The sequence below is a fragment of the Etheostoma cragini genome, chromosome 3 (assembly GCF_013103735.1).
Source record: "Etheostoma cragini isolate CJK2018 chromosome 3, CSU_Ecrag_1.0, whole genome shotgun sequence".
Taxonomy (NCBI): Eukaryota; Metazoa; Chordata; class Actinopteri; order Perciformes; family Percidae; genus Etheostoma; species Etheostoma cragini.
In genome coordinates, this window is record NC_048409.1 from 14,531,034 (window position 1) to 14,554,255 (window position 23,222).

The 23,222-nt window shown below is 40.1% G+C and overlaps 1 protein-coding gene across 1 annotated transcript; it reads left to right on the forward strand.

Moving 5' to 3' along the window:
• The first annotated feature begins 197 nt into the window (after nucleotides 1-197).
• Nucleotides 198-21,817, forward strand: gosr1 (golgi SNAP receptor complex member 1). Its single transcript, XM_034864329.1, has 9 exons — nucleotides 198-325; nucleotides 768-879; nucleotides 1,810-1,897; nucleotides 2,462-2,569; nucleotides 2,809-2,900; nucleotides 7,856-7,930; nucleotides 16,465-16,494; nucleotides 19,810-19,892; nucleotides 21,213-21,817. Exons 1-9 carry the CDS (start codon nucleotides 292-294, stop codon nucleotides 21,335-21,337), a joined length of 747 nt encoding a protein of 248 aa, XP_034720220.1. The 5' UTR covers nucleotides 198-291; the 3' UTR covers nucleotides 21,338-21,817.
• The last annotated feature ends 1,405 nt before the right edge of the window (nucleotides 21,818-23,222 follow it).

Below are 23,222 nucleotides of genomic sequence, written 5' to 3' on the forward strand. Positions count from 1 at the left end.
GAATAAATACAGGTAAGATTGAAAATCACCCATTTGACAGTAAACATTTATAATATATTGTGTATCTGCATGTTCAAGAATTTAATACGATGCGTCTTTAGAGGAAACATAAAATTGTGGAAGCCCCAAATGGCCTCTAGATGGAGCTGTTATGATGGGGCCTGGTACGTGTGTTGCCTGAAAGGCTCAGCTGAGGGCGATAAAACCCTATGGAACGACTTGTTCTATTTTGTTGGTACGTCTTCTTCGGTGACGCACCCTGGAACTTGGTGACGTCGTAGGACAACAAAGATGGCAGGAATAGGAGGCAGCAACTACTGGGAAGGTATGGGAGCAAAATTAGATTCAATTTAGCTCAGAAAACGGAATGTGACATGTAATACAGCATCCATAATGTCTGAAATTATTTCGCCAGTGTCACTTTCGGCGCGTTTGGCTCGTATTTGTGGTTTAAACACATAGCTAGCTAACGTTACGTGTCTATACGACGAGTAACGTTAGCTCCTAACAAGCTAGCGAACACTGTAAATTATCGTTTTTCTTTAGCTAGGCTGTTATATCTGTGTCACCCATCTAAAAGGTTTATAAACTAACGATAAACACATTAAAAGTCTGTTGTAACGTTAACAGATGTTACATCCATTAGATGGCAATTAGTAGAAAGCTGTTTCTTTATTTTTCCTCGTTCGGGTCATATTGTTAGCTAAGTGTTGACGTGTTAGCGTTAAGTGTTGAAATGTTTTTCTGTGTGCGCGCCACTGTTACAGATCTGCGAAAGCAGGCCAGACAGTTGGAGAATGAACTCGACCTGAAGTTGGTCTCCTTCAGTAAATTGTGCACCAGCTACAGCAGCTCCAGGGATGGACGTCGAGGAGACACGTAAGATCCGTCTCACCTGCAGAGTTCACAATCGCCTAAAGCAAAGCTGTCAGTCACACAGGCGTAGGGTGTTCAGAAGTAGTTAGCAACTGTAGCTTAACTGGAGACTACACAGTTCACCCAGCAAGTCAAACTGCCTCTGTAGGTAAATCAAGAACAAAGCAAGAACACATTTGACCTGTTTGGATTGATAGGTTGAGTTTTTTTGGAACCTTTTAAAGACCAAATTATGAATCAGGAAAAGTCTGACTAAACCGATAATAAAAACAATTTTTAGTTGGCTCTGTAAGTAGTTTGAGTCCCTCTCATTTGTGTTAGTTTAGGGATGCATGCCTAATATCTAAATAATAGGAGGGACATAATCTATGCAAAGGCATATACGTGTTTTAGTGAAAATATTTAAAAAATGGCTACTTGTCAAAAACGTTTCTGGTCACATCGCACAACAACATTATCTCAACATTTATTTTATAATCTCAAGAATCATGAAGGTGCAAAGGTGGCCTAAGTTGTAGTGGTTGGAGGACCTGGATATGCCGGTGGTGGCTTGCAAGCAAACAGCAAACCCATAACTACCCATGTAATTTAATGTTTATGTCAGTCGCACTTAAGATCTGTGTATGGAGGGAGTAGTGTTAGTTTCACAGAGGAATGCCTTAGATGTTGCTTGCATTAGTTGCTTTGTGAGTAATTTCTTATTCAACATTTATTTTCATTTGGACACACATTTATTTAATTTGCTAAAGATGTTTGAACCCAAGTGCACAAGACTCTTCATACAAGCATTATTCCTTTTAATGTGCTAAACTTCACACTTCATTTTGTCCGTGTATCATTTAATTAGTGAAACGACTCACATCAATATTAGTGTGTAATTTGTAATATTTTGACATCCTTTAAAAAAGTTTTTTTTTGCTTTTCCTCCTCAAGGTCAGACACCACTCCGCTACTAAACAACTCTACCCAAGACAGGATGTTTGACACCATGTCAGTGGAGATTGAACAGCTACTGTCCAAAGTAAGTAATTTATCATTGGCCACTGGCCCGTGAAAGGCCAGCAAGAAAGAATGTTATAAGAACAGCACTGGATTTATACCAAGAGTCTTGTCTTTCATCAAGGAAAGAGCAGACTGCAGGCTCCACTTCTTCACATAGTTTGCATTAGACCCTAGAGTGTTTAATGTATCTGACTCAGTTCAATCCAAAATGTAGGTCACATCATTTCATTCCCTATGGGGCAGTCCAAAGACAGACTCTCCAAACAGGCGATCATAGCAAAAGAATAGAATTTAACAGTACATGTTTAAAGTGAATGACCACAACTACATAATGATAGTAATATTATGCAATTCCAATCTCAAATGGGTGCACTGCATTTATCCCTATGATGTGTGATATCATTTGGCTTTTTGGCATTACTAAAGACATCCCTTTGATAGAAAGTGTACATCCTTGAATCCAAACATGTTGTACAGTATGTGTGTTACTATTGTGTGGGTCGTTACCTTATCTGCTGATTTCTTTTCCCTGATGTCTTTTACGTCCATGTGTCAATCCATCTATTTTCCATCTCTCTGTCAGCTGACTGCAGTGAATGACAAAATGGCGGAGTACACCAACACCCCGGGCACAGCTTCTCTTAATGCGGCGCTCATGCACACGCTGCAGAGACACAGAGACATCCTACAGGTTTGCCATCTTATTCTTCCCAATTGATTCTCCCTTTTTCATGGCGCTCATCTATTTTCTATACTCTTTGTACTCAACATTGCTGATTTTGTTTTCGGTAAAACACTCTAGAAATTAACTTTACTATATTAACTGCAGAACAGTTTTCTAAATAGCTCAGTGTTGTCCTTTTTGGTCTTCAATGTTTGTTCTTCTTTACACCCCTTCCTCATTTTCACATTGATTTGTTATCTACGCAGGATTACACTCATGAATTCCACAAAACCAAAGGCAACTTCTTGGCCATCCGTGAAAGGGAAGACCTGCTCGGGTCAGTCAGGAAAGACATTGAGTAAGTACCCAGTCACGCCACCTTATGATTCATTAGCTCATGCACGTGCGTGTGTTCACAGTTATGGGAATATAGACTGTGTAGTTTATTATTCACACTGTGAAATACAATTTTAATCTGCGTAACTATTGATAACTCATTAAGTGTGTCGACTGATGAAGCAATGCAGTAAATGGGTGGTCAGAGCCAACACACATAATGTCTCGCTCACAGGAAACTGTTCATGGTATTGCACACAAGACAAATAATATTGTCATATGATAAATTTGTTGTGTTTGATCTTAACGGCTGTGGAGGAATAAAAACTGCCAAGCATTATTCACAGTGCTTCCAGGTTGTAGACTGTATTCCTTAGAGGAATAGTTAAACCTTGACTTCCACTTGGCACACTCTTGAAAAATGCTTGCTTCTCTGGCCTTGTGTTGAGAAAGCGTGTCCTCTGCTAAAATTGCCTCAGCAGTGAGTGAGTGTATTGAAATGAGATGGAGGCTCCCCCAGACCATGACTCTTGTTTAAAAAAATATTGTAATAGCTTATTGATCTGTAAGACTCCATCCATCCATCTTTGTCCGCCTATCCGGTATCGGGTCGCAGGGGAAGCAGCTCCCGCGACCCGACCTGTAAGACTCAGCATTGAGAATACTGTGAGCACTGCAGGATTCCTATTGATCGTTTTCCATCCATCCCATATTCAGAAAGTCTACCTCACACATGTTCCACAGGCCTCACAGTCCCCTCATATCATAACATTTTCTCATCTGCTCTCACACTAACCCATTTAAAGGTGTGTCTAGTTCATAATGGGTTTTTAGTCCTTACACGACTAAATAATTAGATTTCTTCAATTCTAAAATGTTCTACCAGTGTATTTGTAGACTAACTTATACATTGGATTTGGGGATGTATATAACAAGCTATCAGCAGTTGTACTTTATTTTTTTCTATAGAGAATGCAGAAGGGCTTGGCTTGCTACTTTTGCCACGTCACCTCCTGGGCACTGCCAGGTGCTCTTGAGCAAGGCACGGTACCCCCCCCCGCCCAACTTCTCAGGGCGCTGGTCTAGCTGGCAGCCCACCCACTCTGACATCTCACCATTTGTGCATATACATCCTGAGCATGTGTGTGTATTTCAGACCTGTGCGTATTAATTACTAACAAAACGGAGTGTAAATTGTAATTTTCCCACGGGCGATCAACAAACAGTATACATTATAAATTAAATTATAAATTACTTAATGCCAGAGACTGCTGCTTCTGTTTTGTATGATATTTATAGCATGCAAGGTCCCATTAACAGCAAGGTTAAGAAATTATAATGATGATGTTGACAGAGTTAAGGAACAGACAACTTTCCCCCCTCAACAGATTTCATTTTTAATTCTATTTATTCATAGGAACTGTTCTAATGGCTAAGCCTAAAAATTAAAGCCACTGAGGGGCTGCTAACGGACTTAAACAAACAAATGGTTTATGGCTAGGAAACTAGCGGACGCGCTCTCTTCTAGCTGCCACCGCTCAGCAGCTTCCTGGTGAAACTACAGACTCCAAAAGTCCTCGTTGCGTTTTGATGGTCATTTATTGAGCACAAAGATCTTTATATTAACGTACAAGAAATCGTGTGTCCTTCAAGCTCCATCAACAAACAATTATCTACATGGACACTGTGCAATGTGTAGTTTGATGCGGTCAAAAACTTTTATTTATGCTTCTCCGATTAACAGCATACCTGTTACCTGTTGAAAGGCTCCTACCTAAATAGACACTCATAATCACACTGGTGACACCAGTGGACAGTTTGTGTCCTACCCCCAAAACAATATGAAAATGGCTCTTACTACAACAGTGTACATTAATCAACATGTTTGTAAATGTCCCAGTGTGAGCCGGCCAGAAAATTTTCAACTGTAGTCCTTCGGCGAGATGTTTTGAGACCAGAGCAACAAGAAGCAGTAAGACATTCGTACATGAACACATCAACCGGATCCACATTCAAAACAAAGCCAAGCAACACTGACTATAGCAATTTTCTTGAAACAAAGTATACATTTATTGTGATAGTAATAATTATATAATAATAAGAATTGTCTCTTATTTCACAAGTAATTGCACTCTTTAAGTTAACTTATTTTAAATGAACTTGTTTTAATGCACCACCAAGCCTTTATTATCTAGTGATAATTTGAAGTCACAATGCACGTATATCTACTCAGTACTATCCCATGAGGTCAGCACTACATGCAACAGACATGCAACAGATCCCTCCATCTTCTCATTAAATCAAATTACTAAGGAGTGCCACTGACCCTTCTAATAGGCTTACTGATGATGAATCTAATGCATAGTAATGAGCCAATCCTGTTGACCCATTGCTCAGCCTAACGATGACTAATGTGCCCTGGGGCTGCTAATAAGGGAACTGTCTCAAGCATATAGGTAGGGGAATTACAGCTGCCGCTGTTGTGGCACTGCACAATAAGATGCCGAGTCATGCTTTACATGAGACAATTTCTTTTGAAGAGCAATTTGCCGTTTAGCTCCCTAATGACCTTTGCTAGACAATGGAAAGTGAAAAGGTAGGACTTGAGAATATATGAAAGAAGTCAATCCCGGACCGATGGAAGACTAACTGATTTTTTTTTTTTTAAGACTTGATCTGTTGAACTGTAATTCAGCTTGTGAGGAATGCCAAAGCTCTGAGTTAACAGGACATCACTAACACACTTTCCATGTGATCTGTTCTGAGGTGTGTACAGAGCAAATCAGTGACTACAGTTTTACTCCGTTGTGTTGTCTGCAACAGTAAAACATTGCAGTGAGAAAATTTAAAACTTTAGATATAAAATCTATTATCTCTACATCACAGAAGCAGGGCCCAATGTTTTATGACCTTGTGATTTTATCAAACAATCTGAGATTGTTTTGCTCTTGGATTGAGCAATTCAGTTGAGAACTTGCATCATAACAGCATCCTGTTGTTGTGTCAGTAGTCATAGTTTTACATTTTTTAACGTAATACATTGCAGTTTAAGTTGTGTTTAGAAAGCAAAATGTTACGGTCAGTTTATTCAAAAATATGTCTGCTTTCATGCCATTGACAGAGTCTTGTCCATTCCTCTGCAGCTGAGCCTTTTGTCCCTTTTTGTCAGGTAGAGGGCAGTAGAGATCTGGGGCTATGAGTCGACCTGGCCAGGACGCTGGTAACTGTTTTATGTGTACCGAGGTTGTTTACACTGCACAAAAAAAAATCTATACTCATTAAAATAAATAGCGCAATTATTTGATCTATGCAAGCACAATAAATGAGCAATATGACACATTGTCAAAAACTGTGTCAGTATCATTCTGCATTCTTGCAGACTCTGTCAGCAAAACAGATTCTCCCAAACACGCACGCACACACGCACACAGCTGTATTCATGAAAGTAGAATGGAGCAGACCTCCCTCTTCTCCTGCTTTGATTTTAAATGCCAGCAACAACAATGACAGCATGCCTGTGATTTACATTGGTGCCCTTTTATAAAGCCTTGCTGAAGTGATGAAGCTGGCTGTCAGTACAGGCAATTCTAGCCCCACAAAAGCATCAGCTCTGCTGCTGGAGCGATCAGCTTGGACTGAAGGCAGCCACTGTGGAGTGTGCTGTGTGTGTGCACTGAATATAGTATTTCCATTCAACGGCTTTGGATGGTGCACCGGGGAGGAAGTAGGCACATTTGTTCTGGGTGGGGTGGGATGTTTATGGTATATGCGTGTGCATTCTCTCATGCTTTACACTCCCTCCTCCTCCCCTGCTCTTTGTCATGTTGCCCAATAGGAGGGTGGGGCTGTGTTAAATGACCAGAAACGTAGGAGAGCACTGGGACTCAGGGATGCTGATAACTAGAGCTGCATCAAGCAAAACCGAATGGGTGTGATGTGTTTGCAACCCATCCATGATACCGCTTTGTGACCAGATAGCTTAGAAATAGAGCACACCACATAATTTCTACTCATTTTATCAACTTGAGATTGTATGTTGCTATCAGTATGTGCATAGAATTAGTGCCCTCTTACATAGATAATTTATAAACTTGTATAAGTATTGTATGCTGTTCTAGACTTCCACCCACTCTGAACTGTTCCATTGCTGCTTTATAGCAGTGTAGAACCAGGCTTGCTTGTTTTTTGATCCTGCTTGGGAACAGGATAACCATCTCTGCACTTCCATGTAGTGTTATTGCAATAAATGTATTATTGGCTCAACATATGTGGTCATGCAGGTGACCAGAGAGAAGGAGAAAATGATTTTTGCTCAGCTCAATATGGTAGCTAGCATTACCAGTCCTTTTTCGGATCTGCTCTGCTACAGCCGTACTGGTGCTGTATTTGCTGTGTTAAGTTACTGCTAATGCAAACCGAATATGTCCTGCTGCTGATTGCTTTACATTAAAAGCTAACTATTGGTCAACCACAAGAGGGCTTTTACTGTAAAGCAATACATGCAGCTCAATTGGCGCAGACTGCCGTTTGATAAAAAACTGGGTCTACACAGCAGTTACACCAGTGCCTTTTTTTTTTTGGGACGGTTTTATGAGGAAAAGAAAAGGTTGTGGTGGCGATGAAAAACTAAATGTGTTGCCACTCAGATATGCCTTTCTCTGAGCGACGGATTCTGACACCCGCTGATCTGAACAGACAACAGTCATTAGTGCCAGACATACTGCAAAAGCTGCAGCTGAAGGTCAGGCTTAAGTCTGTCGACTGTCAGTTCGTTGTCAGCTTGGTCTGTTAGGGCTCTAAGAGGTGTCACGGGTTTGGTTGTGACGTCTGGATCATTTTTGACTTGGATGACATAACTTTGTAATGACACTAACTGCTTTCAAATGTTGGGTCACATTAGACAAATAGCAAATATTGTTGACCTTGTTCCAAGTGACAGTGTTGTGTTTACTAGTGTATCTGCATTCCCTTTTTCAGGACATACAAGAGTGGCTCCGGGGTCAACAACAGAAGAACAGAGCTGTTTCTGAAGGAGCATGAGCATCTGAGAAAGTAAGTTCCCGTCACCCTTCTTTGCCAAATTTGAAGTAACCAAGAATCCAACTTTTTAATTCACTCAGCAGAGTTTATAAGGATATTTATTTGTTAGTTTTGGTATATAAAGCCCAGCAGTTGAAAGTAGAATGTAGCTGCCATTTTTACAGCCTTTCCTGGCGAACAATAGTTTCAGCTTCCCGGAAATCAAAGTCGGGATAACTCATCTTGAGGGTTCTGCATTTGGAATAACACCGGAAATCACTGTTACTTGCTTTTTTAAGCTCTGGCAGTTTTTGGCACTTTATCTCTTGATGCTTATACTCTCTAGCAGATTGAAAGCCACTTTTTCATAATGTCGCATTCATTAATATAGAGTTTCTTGTATGCTTCAGGATAGGGAAAATGTAAATCGGACTTGAGTGCTTTCCTGGCTAGTGGAGACAAAAAAAATGTCTGTGCTTTACTTAATGCCCCGTTGAAGAAAGTATAGGCAGAGACAGGATTACTTTTACTTGTAGGAGGGATTTACTTTACTTTCTTGTCTTGCTGCGTGTTGCTGATCAGGCTTATCCAACACATTTTCTACTACATAATTTCATAATTAAGCACACTTTTTATACTGACACAGTAGGTAAAAGCATAGTTTGCCAGTAACCTTATTAGTGTCCTCCTATTATTTGGCTGACACTCCGACACTGCAGAACTGCATGAAGTAGCAAAGTTTGTGAAATCTGTGTTTACCCGTGTGTGAGGAGTGAAAAGCTTACCCTCCCTGTGTGAAAAGTAAAATTGAAAGTCAGCAGGGCACGCACGCACGCACGCACGCACGCACGCACGCACGCACGCACGCACGCACGCACGCATTCAGGCAAAACATATTAATATAGCACAGAAGAGCTTTTTAATTTGCCCAGGCTTGAGGATCCCATCTTATGAGTTGAACATTGCAAATATGAAGCAGTCAGATTGGTAGTCGGTGTGGCTTTTTCAACCTCTTAAGGAATAATGTCTCAATTATTCCCCATTAAAGACCTCTTGATTCCTTTAAAACAGGGTGTATCTGCCATGACAGGGCATGGCTAATGTTTATTTTTCTGAATTTTTGAAAGGAATGAAAATGTTTGAAATGAAAAGGGGTTTATAGAGCGACTCATATACAGGGGGCAAACTAAACAACATGAACACCTTTCAAATGCAATGCAGTAATAAGAAAACAAATAAGATAATTCAATGACAGTTTTTGAAAAAAAAGATTTGTTTTTAACACAAATGTGGTTTTGCATTGTTCTACAAACCCTACAACCAAATTTCCACTACTGTATGTGTAAGCAAATACTGATCTGCATTTAAATTACCAACATTTATTTAGCCCAGTAAAATACCACTTTAGTTCACTCTTGTTCCTATAACAGCTGCCATGCTTTGGGGCAGTGACATAACAAGGGATCTGTAGTGTACGGTGATAAAAATCTGACCATGCAGAAATCTGTATATTTGGTCATTGCTGATGGATGGATGGATGGATGAGGTATTACATGGACTCCATTTTTGGTGATATGGTCGCAACATTATTTTAACTCAAAGTTCCATGAGGGATGGCTAGTTAATTATTGGCTGACAAATCTTGTTGTAGCATAACAGTTACACGTCCAACACCGCCAGTCTATCACTGTGTTGGTGCCGTTACCGGGATTCACCAATTCGACCTTTGTTTCTTGTCATCAGCCATTCAGAAAATTTGAGAAAAGGAAAACACTGGTCGCATCAGTACTCTGCATTGGCAGATACCCTCAGTTGAGATTCAGGACCGCAAGTAGAGAGGTTTCCTGTGGCCGGGTTAGCTCAGTTGGTAGAGCAGGTGCACACATATAGAGGTTTACTCATCGACGTAGCGGCCGAGGGTTCGACTCCGACCTTTGCTCTCCCCTTTCATGTCTTCATCCTTCCTGTGGAAATAAAGGCCTAAAATGCCCCAAAAATAATCTTAAAGAAATTTCCAAGAGAGTGAAGTATCTGCAGAATGCTACCACTTCTAGATTAGGTGACAGTTCAATTGCAGAAGCATAACCAGGGTAGCTCCACAGGGGTTCAGGAGTCACATAAACACTCCAACATTACTTAATATGACACTACGAGAAAAACAACAACAAGTGAACACCCTAATGGATTCATGTACTTTAGCAGAGAGAGTAATTATTGCTGTCAGGGAGTGGCCCTGAAAAATCTGTCACACGGTAACTTGTATCTGCTGTGCCCTTATAGTGTACCTTGAAAAAAGAAAGGAAAATCGGAGCCTCTCTTATCCTCCCCAAATTGAATTTTGATGATGAAATAATCTCAGCAACGCAGTCACCTGCATTCCCAGCAGTCGAGCCCTTGTGCCAATCCAGCACAATTGATCAGGATATCCATAATGAAGTTATCTTATTAAACCACAACCCATGTTATCGGGCTTCCCCAGACCATTGACACAGATGGGAGGGGAAGGCGGAGATAGTATGGGGATCTAGTTACGCTAGATTGATCCTATTAGAGCCATAAAACAGGAAAGAGGGCCTTAAGAGAAAAGGACTAAAATGTGTTAGTGGCCAGAAATGGTAAGAGTTATCACCAGAGGAAGGGCATAGATATTCAACAAAGATGATAGATTATAATTTTTTCTTCTTCATAAATAACAATGGTGTCTGTTATGTGAACTCGTGTGATCCGTTTATCAGTTTTTTTAAATTTAATATTCACACCGCGAAGTGTCTGTGGAGTCATTTTACAGCTAAGCTTGTGTTAAAACCCTGTTTTTTTGCCCTCTGCTTTTTACCCGGGTCAAGTGAGCCACCATGAGGATTGTAATGTTCTGTCTACCAATGTTTTTATGGTAGATGATGTAATGCATGAGCTGTGTGTGTGTGTGTGTGTGTGTGTGTGTGTGTGTGTGTGTGTGTGTGTGTGTGTGTGTGTGTGTGTGTGTGTGTGTGTGTGTGTGTGTGTGTGTGTGTGTGTGTGTGTGTGTGTGTGTGTGTGTGTGTGTGTGTGTGTGTGTGTGTGTGTGTGTGTGTGTGTGTGTGTGTGTGTGTGTGTGTGTGTGTGTGTGTGTGTGTGTGTGTGTGTGTGCGCGTACAATACAATATTGGCAAGTGATGGTGCCACCATTGCCAAACTGATCAGCTAAGACTACTTCCCAAAGAAAAGTCCCTTGCAGTTTATCTCCACATATCTGCTCTGGGTGGAGTGCTTACCAGCCTTTATTCATTCTCAGCAGAACCTAATAGACAGATATGCCCAGATTAATAAAGATAACCTCTTCTTTAGTTTTGGCTTCTAGTGATGATCCTAAATAAGAGTGACACTTTAGGTGCTTTCAGACAGAAAGCTGCTGCCGCCCGTCAAGGTTGGCAGCGGCATCAAGGTGAGGGAGGACTCTCGTTAATACACACAGCTATTTGGCGCTGCATTCAGTGGTTTAACTTTTTCAAATTGCAGTTGCAGCTTGCTGTGTGACCAACCATTGCTACGACAGAAACTACAATATGGTGAGATAATACTAGGTGATTAGCAGCAGTCTGTGTGTGTACATGCTGGTGTGGTGTTTGTAGTGTGGACCAAAACTTTAACTTGATGCTGTTAAGTTAGTAGAGCTACTATAAGTGCTGTTGATATTTCTGTTGTTTTCTGGGAGTTTGCCTTATCGCTGTCTTTTTCTCTATCCTTTATCTGTTTTGCCATTTTCTCTGCCGTAAAGGTCACTGTTCATGAATAAACTAGAGGGAGGGGCAGGTGCATTGAAAGTTCATATAGGAAATGCTTTTATGGTAGTGGTCACTTTGAGAAGGACTTCTTGTCAAACAGATTATTTTTGACAGCAATGGTGTCTGTGTGAAATGAAGCAAAATGTACTCCTCACTTTGACACCTTTGCTTTAATTTGATGGAGTGTGTTTGCTGTGGGTCTGCTTGGACCCTGTTACTTGCTTCCAAGTCTAGTTTCAAATGACTTTCTACGTAATCGTGCATCATCTCACAGTCCTAAAAACCCTAAGGTGTCTATTAATTATAAACACCATTGGAAACACTGCTTTTTTTAGCTCTGTTGTCAGTTCTGAAATAAAATGTAAAAGCAATTCTCTTGGACAATTCTGTTTCCTCTCATAGCCATCCTCATAAATGTTTTTCCTCTGCATGTATTTTCCAAAAGTAAGGTGCATCGATCTTTATCCATCAATCAACTTATACAGTTTACTCAGGCGTCTTGGTAAATTTATCGTCTACTTGCACCTTTAAAAAAAAAAAAGCTATTATTCATTGATTAGACCATGACAATTTATTGCCCATCCAGAGGATTCAAATGCTCAATCGGATAGTAACAAAAGATATTTGTTGGGGTTACAATTTGGACTTTTATTTCCAGAACCCTGATGGCTAGTTTAACCTGACTCCCTTCCCCAATCGGCCTCACTTTCTTCAAGGTCTTATTTTTAACTAAATGGTATTTATTGTAAAAGTGCAGTAGAATGTGAAGCGATAAAACAGACACCATTAACGGAATCCAAAAAGCATACTGTAGTTGTTTGTGGGTGTATCCTTCTCCAACAGTTTTTTTTCTCCAAAATATTTAACTATTTAAATGCCAATGTGACCACCTCCTACAGTCTCTTTCTTATTCTCTGTTTTTCTTAATTTCTGACTCTGTCTCTTCTTGTCCCCATGTCTGTTTAACCCTGCTTTTAGTCTGCCTGGCTGCCATCTTAAGAAGTTTGATATGGGCTGCCCACATTAGCATATCAGTTCCCTGATATGCTAATGTTATCAGTAGAGGAAAGCTCGGAGGATTCCGGATAAAGTGCTGACCTGCTCTGTCTGGCTCACTAGAGACATCCAAATCAGTTCGGAAGATGTAGAGGTTCAGTCAGAAGTTAACCCAACAAAGATGTGTGGGTGTCTGGAGCATTTTGGATCAATTAACTTATGTGTTGTGTTTTTTAGCTTGTTATCAAGTTAAGCTGCTAGAGTTTTGCTTTTGTGTAGTGCATTAACCAAATTTATGTACTAGCTCATACATAACAGTCCATTATGGTCTATCACAAGTGCATTTTCCTGTAAAGACATTATACAGATTAAGATTGTGTACCATTTATTGCCACTTAGTTGCAAAATAATATGCCTTTTCTTTATTGATTCCTGTGGGTTTGAAGTGTTTTGCTGCTTGCTGGCATGCACTGATTGTCTCTTTGTGCTTGGTGGTGTATTTGCCCATAGGCCTCTCATTTCAACAGTGTACTCTCTCTGAGTAGCTAAATGTTCTACATCACCACAGGTTTTTAACTGCTCCAGTCTAATCACAATGTGAAGGCCCAGCTGAACTGTCGACAATAGAAAAGAGGAATAGTTAGTAGTTGTTCTTACTGACAACATTTAGCCATGTAATCCAACAGGCAAATATTAAAATGAACAAGCAATATCTTCATTGATGTTTTCAGCATTGCTTTCCTGCTATTTTTAATTCCTTGAAACACATAATGGCAGCCATATAACCATTTTCAAAGGTGTGCTGAGTACGTAGCTCTGAGCTTTGATTTGCGAGCACTTTTCCTCTTCGCTAATGCAGTTTGCCTCCTGCAACTGTTGCCAAGATTTGCTAGACTGTTTCCTAAGCAAAGTAATTAATGTTTCAGTTCACCTGGCTGATTGTATTCGTTGCCTCATATTGCTCTAAAAGCCAACCTGACAGCCCATTACTCTCAGAAAGTTGCTGTACAGCATTTCCTTCAGAAAACCCCTCAATGCTAGTCAAATACTTGGTGAGTCAACAGAAAACAAATTGGTTACCATTTTGTTTAGCTGTTAATCTTTGAGTGGTACATGCTTATCACTGCCCATGCAGGTAACATATTTGCCACTGGTTGTTGTGGATGGACACACGCGTGTGAGCAGTAAGCGGTCTGTACGTTTTCATGTTTGTGTGTGTGTGGATGGCGAAACAGTGCGAGGAAGCATGCAGGTGAGGGTGGGTTGATACATCCCACTGAGAAAGGCAATTAGCTGGGAGCTAATGAGCGATGTAATTACTGCAGCCCAACGCCACTGACCAGGAGAAATGGAAGGAACCCGCTCAAAGCTTAAACCTCAGAAGGCCACATATACGTAAACGGGATGGCACAATCAACCTCACAGCTGCAGCTTGATGATGGAGGGAACAAAGCATAAATCTTTTGCCCCATTTCATCTCTGCATATCAAAAAATCTTTAAACCAGAGCTCACCTTCTCCGCTCACAGCCACTCTCTCTTTTGCTCTTCAGCTCATGATTTTCAGTGTGAACACTATTGGCAGACAACCAAAGGCTCAGTTTTCTCTGTCAGTCATTGGTCTGTCCACTGTGATGTTTTTCTTTCATCATTTACAACCGCTGTCATGTGGCTTTCTATTTCAGACATACAGCCTTTTTTCTGGTAGATCTTATGTGTCGAATAATCAATCAAATGAGTCAGTTGTTTTTTTGTTGCTGGCCTTTTTTTTCACTGCGTTTTGCATCACAATATCCTACCCATCCCTGCAGTATTCTTTGCTGCACCCATCTGCTCCCACAATGCATTTGTGCAAACTTCCCTGCCATCCCTCATTCTGAATTATGTGTCAGTTATCATCCCATGTAAATCATTCCATTTCAGTGTGACAAAGATAACTGATATTGCAAACTACTGCCAAGTAGCAGTTTGGTGCTTGTGTGCAAAGCTCTGATCCAAGAACGGAAGGCTTTCCAGCCCACACTGGGACTGTGCAGTGTCCAATCGCACCGGCGACACTCTTGGGATTACAGCAATTAAATCCAACAATTAAACATTTACTGGTTGAGGTCAGTGCTGTATGGCCCGCCAACCGAGAGAAGGACCCTAAAATTAGAGGTCATTAAAGGACCGATCTCAAAGTGGTTCCACCTATATATATATATATATATATATATATATATATATATATATATATATATATATATATATATATATATATATATATATATATATATATATATATATATATATATCTGTCCTCAGATCAGTTGGTCAATTCCTGACCAAATAAGTGACCTGTACAAGGTCACGTTAGTGGCCCAATCTTAAATTTAGTTAGGGGCCCTTGATGGTAATGCTTGCGTTTTGTAGTTTTGATGCTATCGTTTTTGGTCCGCCTTAATAAGCTTTGCAGTGCTTCTTCTGTAATCCTGAATCTTTTGAGATTATTGGTCTTCCTTGAATTCATAATTTTTGATAAACTCATTTACGGGCTTCCTAAAATCTGTTAGATGGAAAAAGATGGCATGTTTACCCCTCATGTAAAAAGAAAACAGTACCTGGCAGGTGATGAACCTGTCTAGTACATTCGCCATTGTTGTTTTAAACAAACAGTTGTGGCCATCACGCACACCCATATCACGGCTGAAGCTGCCAGTAGCTCCTCACTGGACGCTGATGCTGATGTTTGGACACCAATGCGTTACTTGAAGCCAGAAAAGATGGATTTTGGTGTGATATGTCATCCGGCAGTTCTCATGTGTTATCAGGATTATTTAGCACAATTACTCATTGACTTTTGGAAAGATGTTGCAATTATTTCTTATATATAAAACTGTGAAAACACCTTAAACTGTGAAATTTCCCGTAATACTTTTTCTGTTTGAACTTTTTTTAGTAAGGACACTAAGAGCTCAACGCAGACCACATATGGAGCTGGACAATGGGGATGTGGAGTTGTTGAATGGATGCTGAACTATGAAATTCAATCCCTTTAGTTTTGTTTGTTTGATTTACTTTAGTTCTCTGGAACATGATCCAAATTGATTCCAATTAGGGAATAAACCGCTCAGAGCATTGTTGTTTATCAGCAGGCCAAAACACAAAACTGGTGACACAACATAACAGATTTGTGTTTGTGTGCGGCTTTCAATATTCTCTGTAGGACACTCTAAGGTAAAATCCTCTCTGGGTCTACTTAGTCCAGACTCCGTCGTTGAGGGAATCATCCATGAGGAGAAGATAAACAAAAGGAATTGCTTAACAGCCACACTATTTAGTGCAGAGGGTAAACAGAAATTAACTATAGCTGTTATTCTAAGCAATTTGACTTGGTATTTACAATTCAATTGCCATAGCATAACTAACATCTGGCGCTGCTTTTTAAATTGTCTACACAACAGTTTTTACAAATAAGACTTGTATCCAACTAAGGCCAACAGGTACGTGAACACACTGATGTTAAGAAGATTCAAATGACATGACGCTGTGTTCTTCCAGACTGGTGGGATCGTCACTATGTGGGAGTTGATGAGAAGAAAAGGAAATCCAGTCCCAAACAACATGCAATTAAATTCAGTCCATTATCCAGCTCAGTGTCACCAAGTACAAGATTGGTATTCAGTTTTGACCCATGGCAATCTGAAACCGATGTCAAAAACAGCCCCTACTTAATTTGTTTATAACATTTTATGTTTTGCTGTCCTGCCTCATGTCAATATTCACTGTCTTTTCTTTTCTTCCCACTCCCCTATCTTACACTTTGTCTATAGTTCGGACCGACTGATGGATGACACAATAAGGTAAGACCTGCTTTCTGTCCTTCACATGTGGAAAGACATTTTGAAGTATGAAGCATTGTATTAGAAAAGCTAAATGGAAACAAAAGAATTACATTTAAAAATTTTTTTAATTAGCTTAATTTGATATGGAAAGCCCATGATACGCTGAAGTAGGGCTGGGCAATACATCAATATTATATCGACATCGATATATGAGACTAGATACATTTTAGATATTGTATTATTTTAATATGACACCAGTGTTGTCTTAACTGGTTCTAAAGGCTGCATTACAGAAAAGGGATTTACTAGTTGTTTTATAATTTGCCTTTACCCACTTACTCATTGTATCCACTATACTGGTGATTATTTATCCAAACTCGTTGTGTTAATATTTTGTGAAGCACCACTAGTCAACCCTACAATATCGCAGCATCATCGAGAGCCATGTAATTGGTCAATAATATTGTGATACTTGATTTTTGCCATCACCCAGCTATACGCTGAAGCCAATTTATTGGCTCAGAACTATTTGACGGAAACACACCTTGCTTGCCAAAAGTTGCTTTTTTTGCAACATTTTAAAAATTCACTTCAAATTTGCTTGACAGTTGAATTGAAGCACAGCTGCTAACTGCGACGGAAACCAAATGGTGCCGTTCAGATGTTTCTTACGGCAGTTCTCCTTGGGCGTTATAGCTGACTTCTTCCCCAAAGGGTCTAGTACTGTATAGTGTTATGGACCTTTTATTTAATTTTTTATCATAAACTTGTCGATGCAGTTGTTTGTACTGATGATTAAACTGGGGGAGTTTCATGCACATCAAAGCCTTGGAAGTGCTCCAACAGCTGGTCACATAATATTGTTACTGCATGAAATGAACAAGGCTGTCACGTGCCCAGAATGAGTCCTCCTACCTCCCTGATTTATAGTTAACATCAGTCTCTCACCAGTGCCTGCTCCTTTCCTTTCCTGCAGACCTGCGCGAATGACAAATATGTCGTTTAGGATTTACCCTCCCTCTCCTTCCAGGAGCTGTTGTCTCTGATCTTCCTCATTTAATCCTCTCCCCTTTTTTGCCTTTGCCATTTCCTGTCCTTGCATCTCGTAAACTATGCTTACCCATGCATTGGCTTGGATAGCGATTGCTGGATTTTGTCTCTGAAGTGATGGATGATGCTGTGTATTTCTCCCCATGTGTTTCCTTACCTTCTGTTTTTTTTTTTTTACCAATTTATACCATTGTATTGCCTCATCCTAATCCTCCAAAGGTTATTTTGGGAATTGTTAAATTGCTGCACAACCAAATGTATTGCACTCTGAAATTAATCTGAAATATATTCAAGGGAACGAAATAAAGAGCAATAGTAGGTTGGGTGTTGTGTAGCTGGGTACAGTCTGAAGGGCAGAAGTGAACACGACAGTTTTCTTTAGTTAAATGTGTTGTGTCAGTGTGACTAGGTACTTTTCAAGTTGTTTTTCCAGATTATAATTCGCATCAGACTACAGATGGGGTCACATCTGATATCATAGCTAAATGATGAATAAAATGGTCTAATCCATATATTTCTCTATCTGCATGTTGAATGTTATAACCGTTAAACGTTTTTTTTGGACTTGCTTCCCGTTTTTGCTTAGTTAGGTGATATCAAAAGGAAAAGCACCCAGTCAACTTTTAAAGTTACCATTACTGTGATAACCTCCTTTGAGAACTTGGACCCTGATTTCCATGGCCCTGGGGTGCATACCCGAACAAAAAACAACCTTGAAATACATGCTGAGGTGTGCTTCTTATACAGAAGTTAGAGGTTGCTTCTGTGGAGGTTTTTGAACAGAGTAAAGGCTTTTGGGGAAGATTTGTGATTTGGGATTAAATAATTAAAATTGACTTTAACTTGACAGGTCTTTCTGTCTGTCGGTCTCTGTGTGTCTGTGTGTGTGTCTGTGTGTGTGTGTGTTGAGGTTGCTGGAGTCGGCAAAGTGTTTCACCCTGACTGAGGCAAACTTGATCCCCATAACACTGCTCCAGGCCAAGACTGCGGACCGTCAGAAGATGCCATGATCACACACACACACACACGCACACTAACACTCTCTCTCTAGACCTGCTGCTCCTCGGCTTTACCACCAACCGTGGAGATTTCATGTACCTTGTTTTGACCTGCCTCCTGTAGGGCTCCGTCACTCTGGGATGGGAGGAGTTTGTCCCCTGTGGCCAGTGCTTACTTGTTGTCACCCTGCTGTTAAAGAGTTACATAATGCCATTATATTGCCACTTATATTTGAGTATATTAACACTATATTTAAGGAAGTATTTTACCTTTGTCCGGTGGTTTTGAGGAGTTGATTTTGTTTACTCAAATGCTCCCTCTGTGAAGGGCTCAAACGAGGGCGCGGTAGCTGCTATTGATTTTTGTGTGTAACAGATGCCACAGAGGGCAAACATAGAGCCTGAAACTTTTTCTGCCAGCTACACTGCACTGAAAGTTGCTGAGGCCAAAGTTATAGAGCAAGAGAGCTAAAATATCACGGATATTCTACACCTTCCTTCTACAAGCCAAGGTGGCTCACACACATCCCGTAGGCACCCACGCAACGCTGAAGTAGAACGTGATAGGATGACTTATATTTTACCCCAGAATGATTCCCTTCCTTGGAGCATGGACGTGCCTACAGACATGTAATCCTTAAATCCCCGTTTGTAATGGTTAAACAGATGAATATCCACATTTGCAAACTATGTTTCACAGTCTCATGTTCTTCTATATCTTATAATGTGTCCATGAATGGTCATTAGATAGTAATCAAATAGGTGACAGCACCTTTAATTTCTTTCAGTAGGCTAAATATCTGATTAAAACTTAGCTTGGATTAATTTGATTGACAGGTGTGAACTTGCTTGAGTGAGTTGCGACTATTAAAAGTCATTAAATATACAACCAAGTTGATTTTAAATCAAATATCCGCAGAAATGTTTCTCTCCAGTTTAATGTCTTTTGGTTTTGGCTGACAAAATAATTCTTTAAAAATTGCAGTTTCACATGTTTTTCTGCACCAAAAGCTTACAACCTTGACTCAACCTAAATGTTGCTTTTTGATATGTTGCAGTTGTAGGGAAAAGACATTTGTCCCCCCAAAAGACATTTTAGGTGGGTCTGTTGTCCTCCTTGGCAGTCTGCAGCTTTAAACTACATCACCTGTTATCTTTTAACCTGGATGCTCATTTATCATATGTGCACTCACTTGCAGTCAAAGGTACTTTACAGTACTAATGAGTGCAACCACATGCAGCATATTGTCACGTCTCAACTAATCGCTCTCTCTTGTCTCTTTAGTATTGCAATGGCAACCAAGGAGAACATGACCTCCCAACGGGGCTTTCTGAAATCCATACAGAGCAGGGTCAACACGCTGGCCAGTATCCTTTATGCTTATAAGTGCATGGTTGTATGTTTAGGGAAAGGAAAACAAAAGATTCAGAAGGCGGGTGACAATTCAAAAAACTGATATAATGGAGTATAATGCAGTAAGGCTCTCAGGCATTCTGTATTTCAAATATTTATTTTATTCCTGCTGAGTCAACACACATGTAGGTTTGCATTTAGTCTTCTGTTTTCTTTTGTTTGGGGGAAGTAACCTCTTTAAATGTGCATATGGCATCCTTTCATATTAGTGGTACATTAATTTATTTTTATTAAAAAAAAAAAACTGCGCCGTCCCATACATCTCTGTTCATTGAGATTTTGAGAATAGTCGTAATATTTCAAGAAACATTCCACCTGTCATCTAGTCTGCTGTGCATTACAGAATTGCTCTGCTGTTAGATGCTAGTATCAGATTCAACAGAACACCGTTTGGGACTCTCTATCTCCGCAGCTGTGCACGGCTCTTTATCGGACAATAAGCCACACAATAATGAGCTTTATGCCCGATCAGAAGTGTTTCCAGTTATTTTGGAGCTTTGCCAAGCTTTTTAGTGGGAAGCGTCCTGGAATGGAGAACAGAGCAAAGCTTTTCTCTGAGCGAGGGAGACACAGAGACAGCGACACAAAGCTGCCGGTCTTTTATCATTCTTATTATATTATTACTTTATTCTCGACATCTCACAGGACAACCTTTTCTAACAGTGGCCCTAATACTTGTAGTAATAGTAGACGGACCATAATTCCACCTTTTTTGGTTTATCTTTTATTCTCTCACAAATTGCTCTTTCAGAAAAATTTTTTTTATTTCATTCCCTTTTATTGGGGGAGGGGGCAATGGAGAAAGCAGCCAACTCAATAGATTGGAAGCTGAAGGGTTCCTGGTGTGACCTGATGACTGTTCCTTCAGAAATCAATGCTCACATATTGTTTTTCCGTGATGGGAAGTGGGTCTTTGTTATCAGGATTTATAGGGATGTGCCCAGTAGGGGGTTGGGGCTTTCCCTAAATTATCCTTTGATTTTGTAGAGGTCAAAAAATAATGCAACAAGGTCGTTGTAAAGGGCTACAGTAGTTAGACCTAACCACATTGTTGGTTAATGTCAGCATTCTGCTTTACAATGACAATATTAATCAAGTCTTCAAGATGTTATGAGTGAGTTAGAACTTGTAAAAGCTCTTCTGTATAGTTGTTTTAGATCATAAAAAGACAAATAAATATAAAGCATTTATTTCTCATTTTAATTCTAACTGGGTTACAAAAAAAGTCAGCAATTTAAATATTTGTGATGTTCCCTAACTTTTGACTCTCCTAGACCGTTTCCCAACCATCAACAATCTCATCCAGCGAATTAACCTGCGGAAGAGAAGGGACTCTCTCATCCTCGGCACAGTGATCGGAGTCTGTACCATTCTCCTTCTGCTCTATGCTTTTCACTGAAATCTTCAAAGGAGCAGGATGGATCTGCTCTTTGTAAGACGGGAACCCCAGGAGACTGAGCTCAGTGATCGGAGGACCCTGGAGGCTCCCGTGCAGAAGGACATTCATTTGGTCCAGTTCTCGGAAGGGAACAGATTTGGCCAACATGAACTACTGGACTTGTATTTAGCAGTGGGACCGATGGAGGGCTGCCAACAACCAAACGGAGAACAAAAGGAAAAATAAGACTAGATTTGAATCAATTATATTGATAACTCACTTGGTGAAAAGTGTGAAGAGACCTATGAGAATGTGTGATGCTAAATTCTTTTTCACAGGTGAAAGGATTTTTAGTTGGATCGTCCTTTTTAAATGATAAGAGATACTTTATTGATCCCCAGGGGGGAAATTACATTTTTGAGAAGATGAAGTGGGATGGATAGTTAATTATGGGCTGTAAAATGTGAATGAATAAATTATTAATATCAGTATGTACAAAAATGTGTGTGCCACTACTAGATACTGAATATTTAAAACATTTTATTTTTCAAATTATATGATCTTAACTCTCCTGGAAATAGGACTTGACCTTCTCATTTCTGAGAGAGAGAGAGAGAGAGAGAGAGAGAGAGAGAGAGAGAGAGAGAGAGAGAGAGAGAGAGAGAGAGAGAGAGAGAGAGAGAGAGAGAGAGAGAGAGAGAGAGAGAGAGAGAGAGAGAGAGAGAGAGAGAGAGAGAGAGAGAGAGAGAGAGAGAGAGAGAGAGAGAGAGAGAGAGAGAGAGAGAGAGAGAGAACACATTATTCGGCAACCATTTCAACAATTTATTAATTGTTAAAGTAATTTCTCAAACAGCCACTAAAATAACACATTTAGGCTTTGGGACTGCTGGTTAGACAAAACAAACAAAATTGTGACATGTTTAACTTTTTGGTGCAATTGATTGATCAACAGAAATGTAAGTTTATAAAAAGTGTAAGGTAAAAGGCAGCTGCACACATTTGTTTTTGTTTCTTAAAGTTTTGTCACTTATCTAAGAGGTTTCAACAGACTGTTGAGAGTTGTTGAGGTCGCATGAAGTAATGGCAGCCGTGACAGAATGATCAGATTCATGTGGATAAAGCATTCTGGATGGAAGGAGCGAAATATCAACCAGCTTGTTTGGTTGCCATAAAGTGCACCAAGACAAGTGGAACCAGTGATGATCGACTGTTGTAGGTTTAAACCCTTCTGCACGTATAGTGTGCCTGACAGAGTCCGTGAACCTCTTTTTGATTTCACTCCACTTGAAACACAAAGGGACGTGCGTTTGAAGATGGGAACTAAAGCATTCATCCGAGAAGGGAATGATTGCAGTTTGGGTTTGACCCAGTAGATTAAAGTCTCACTTTGTTGCTGGGAGTGTAGGACAGGCAGCTGTGTGAGAAACATCAATGTGTTTTTGTCTCACAGCTCTAGGCTCACCTAAATGGACTAAAAAGAGGATAAATTAGGTGTCTTGTCCTCATTCCCTCCGTTTGATGTCTTTTGCACAAAGAACAACTGACAATTAAGAAAACAGTTGCCAGACAAGATCCTCCATCTTCCCCTGAATAATCCTTTAGGAGGGACATCCTGTGCTAATTTGGTCCAGTCATGTGTTCACTTTGTCAGAAAGACTGCAGAGGAGCTGATGCTGAATATTTCAGCCACTTAGACTGAACGCCACCCAAGCAGAACTAAGCGCCAGATCCTCGCTCTGAGAAGGGTCATGCTACAGTAACTTCTAACACACACGTCTGTTTATTCACAGCAGATGAAATGTAAGACAGAAGTCTGGTCGTCTGTTTAGAAACCAGACGGTTGTTTTTTTAACAGCATCATCAGGGATGCTTCACTTGTCTAATGACACTATGGCCTCCATTACTT

What these genes read in the sequence shown, in the direction of transcription:
- gosr1 (XM_034864329.1), top strand. Translation starts at nt 292, where the DNA reads ATGGCAGGAATAGGAGGCAGCAACTACTGGGAAG. An exon ending in TTGAACAGCTACTGTCCAAA is followed by an intron (nt 1,898 to 2,461) that starts GTAAGTAATTTA and finishes TCTCTCTGTCAG; the next exon opens with CTGACTGCAGTGAATGACAA. An exon ending in CAGGGTCAACACGCTGGCCA is followed by an intron (nt 19,893 to 21,212) that starts GTATCCTTTATG and finishes TGACTCTCCTAG; the next exon opens with ACCGTTTCCCAACCATCAAC.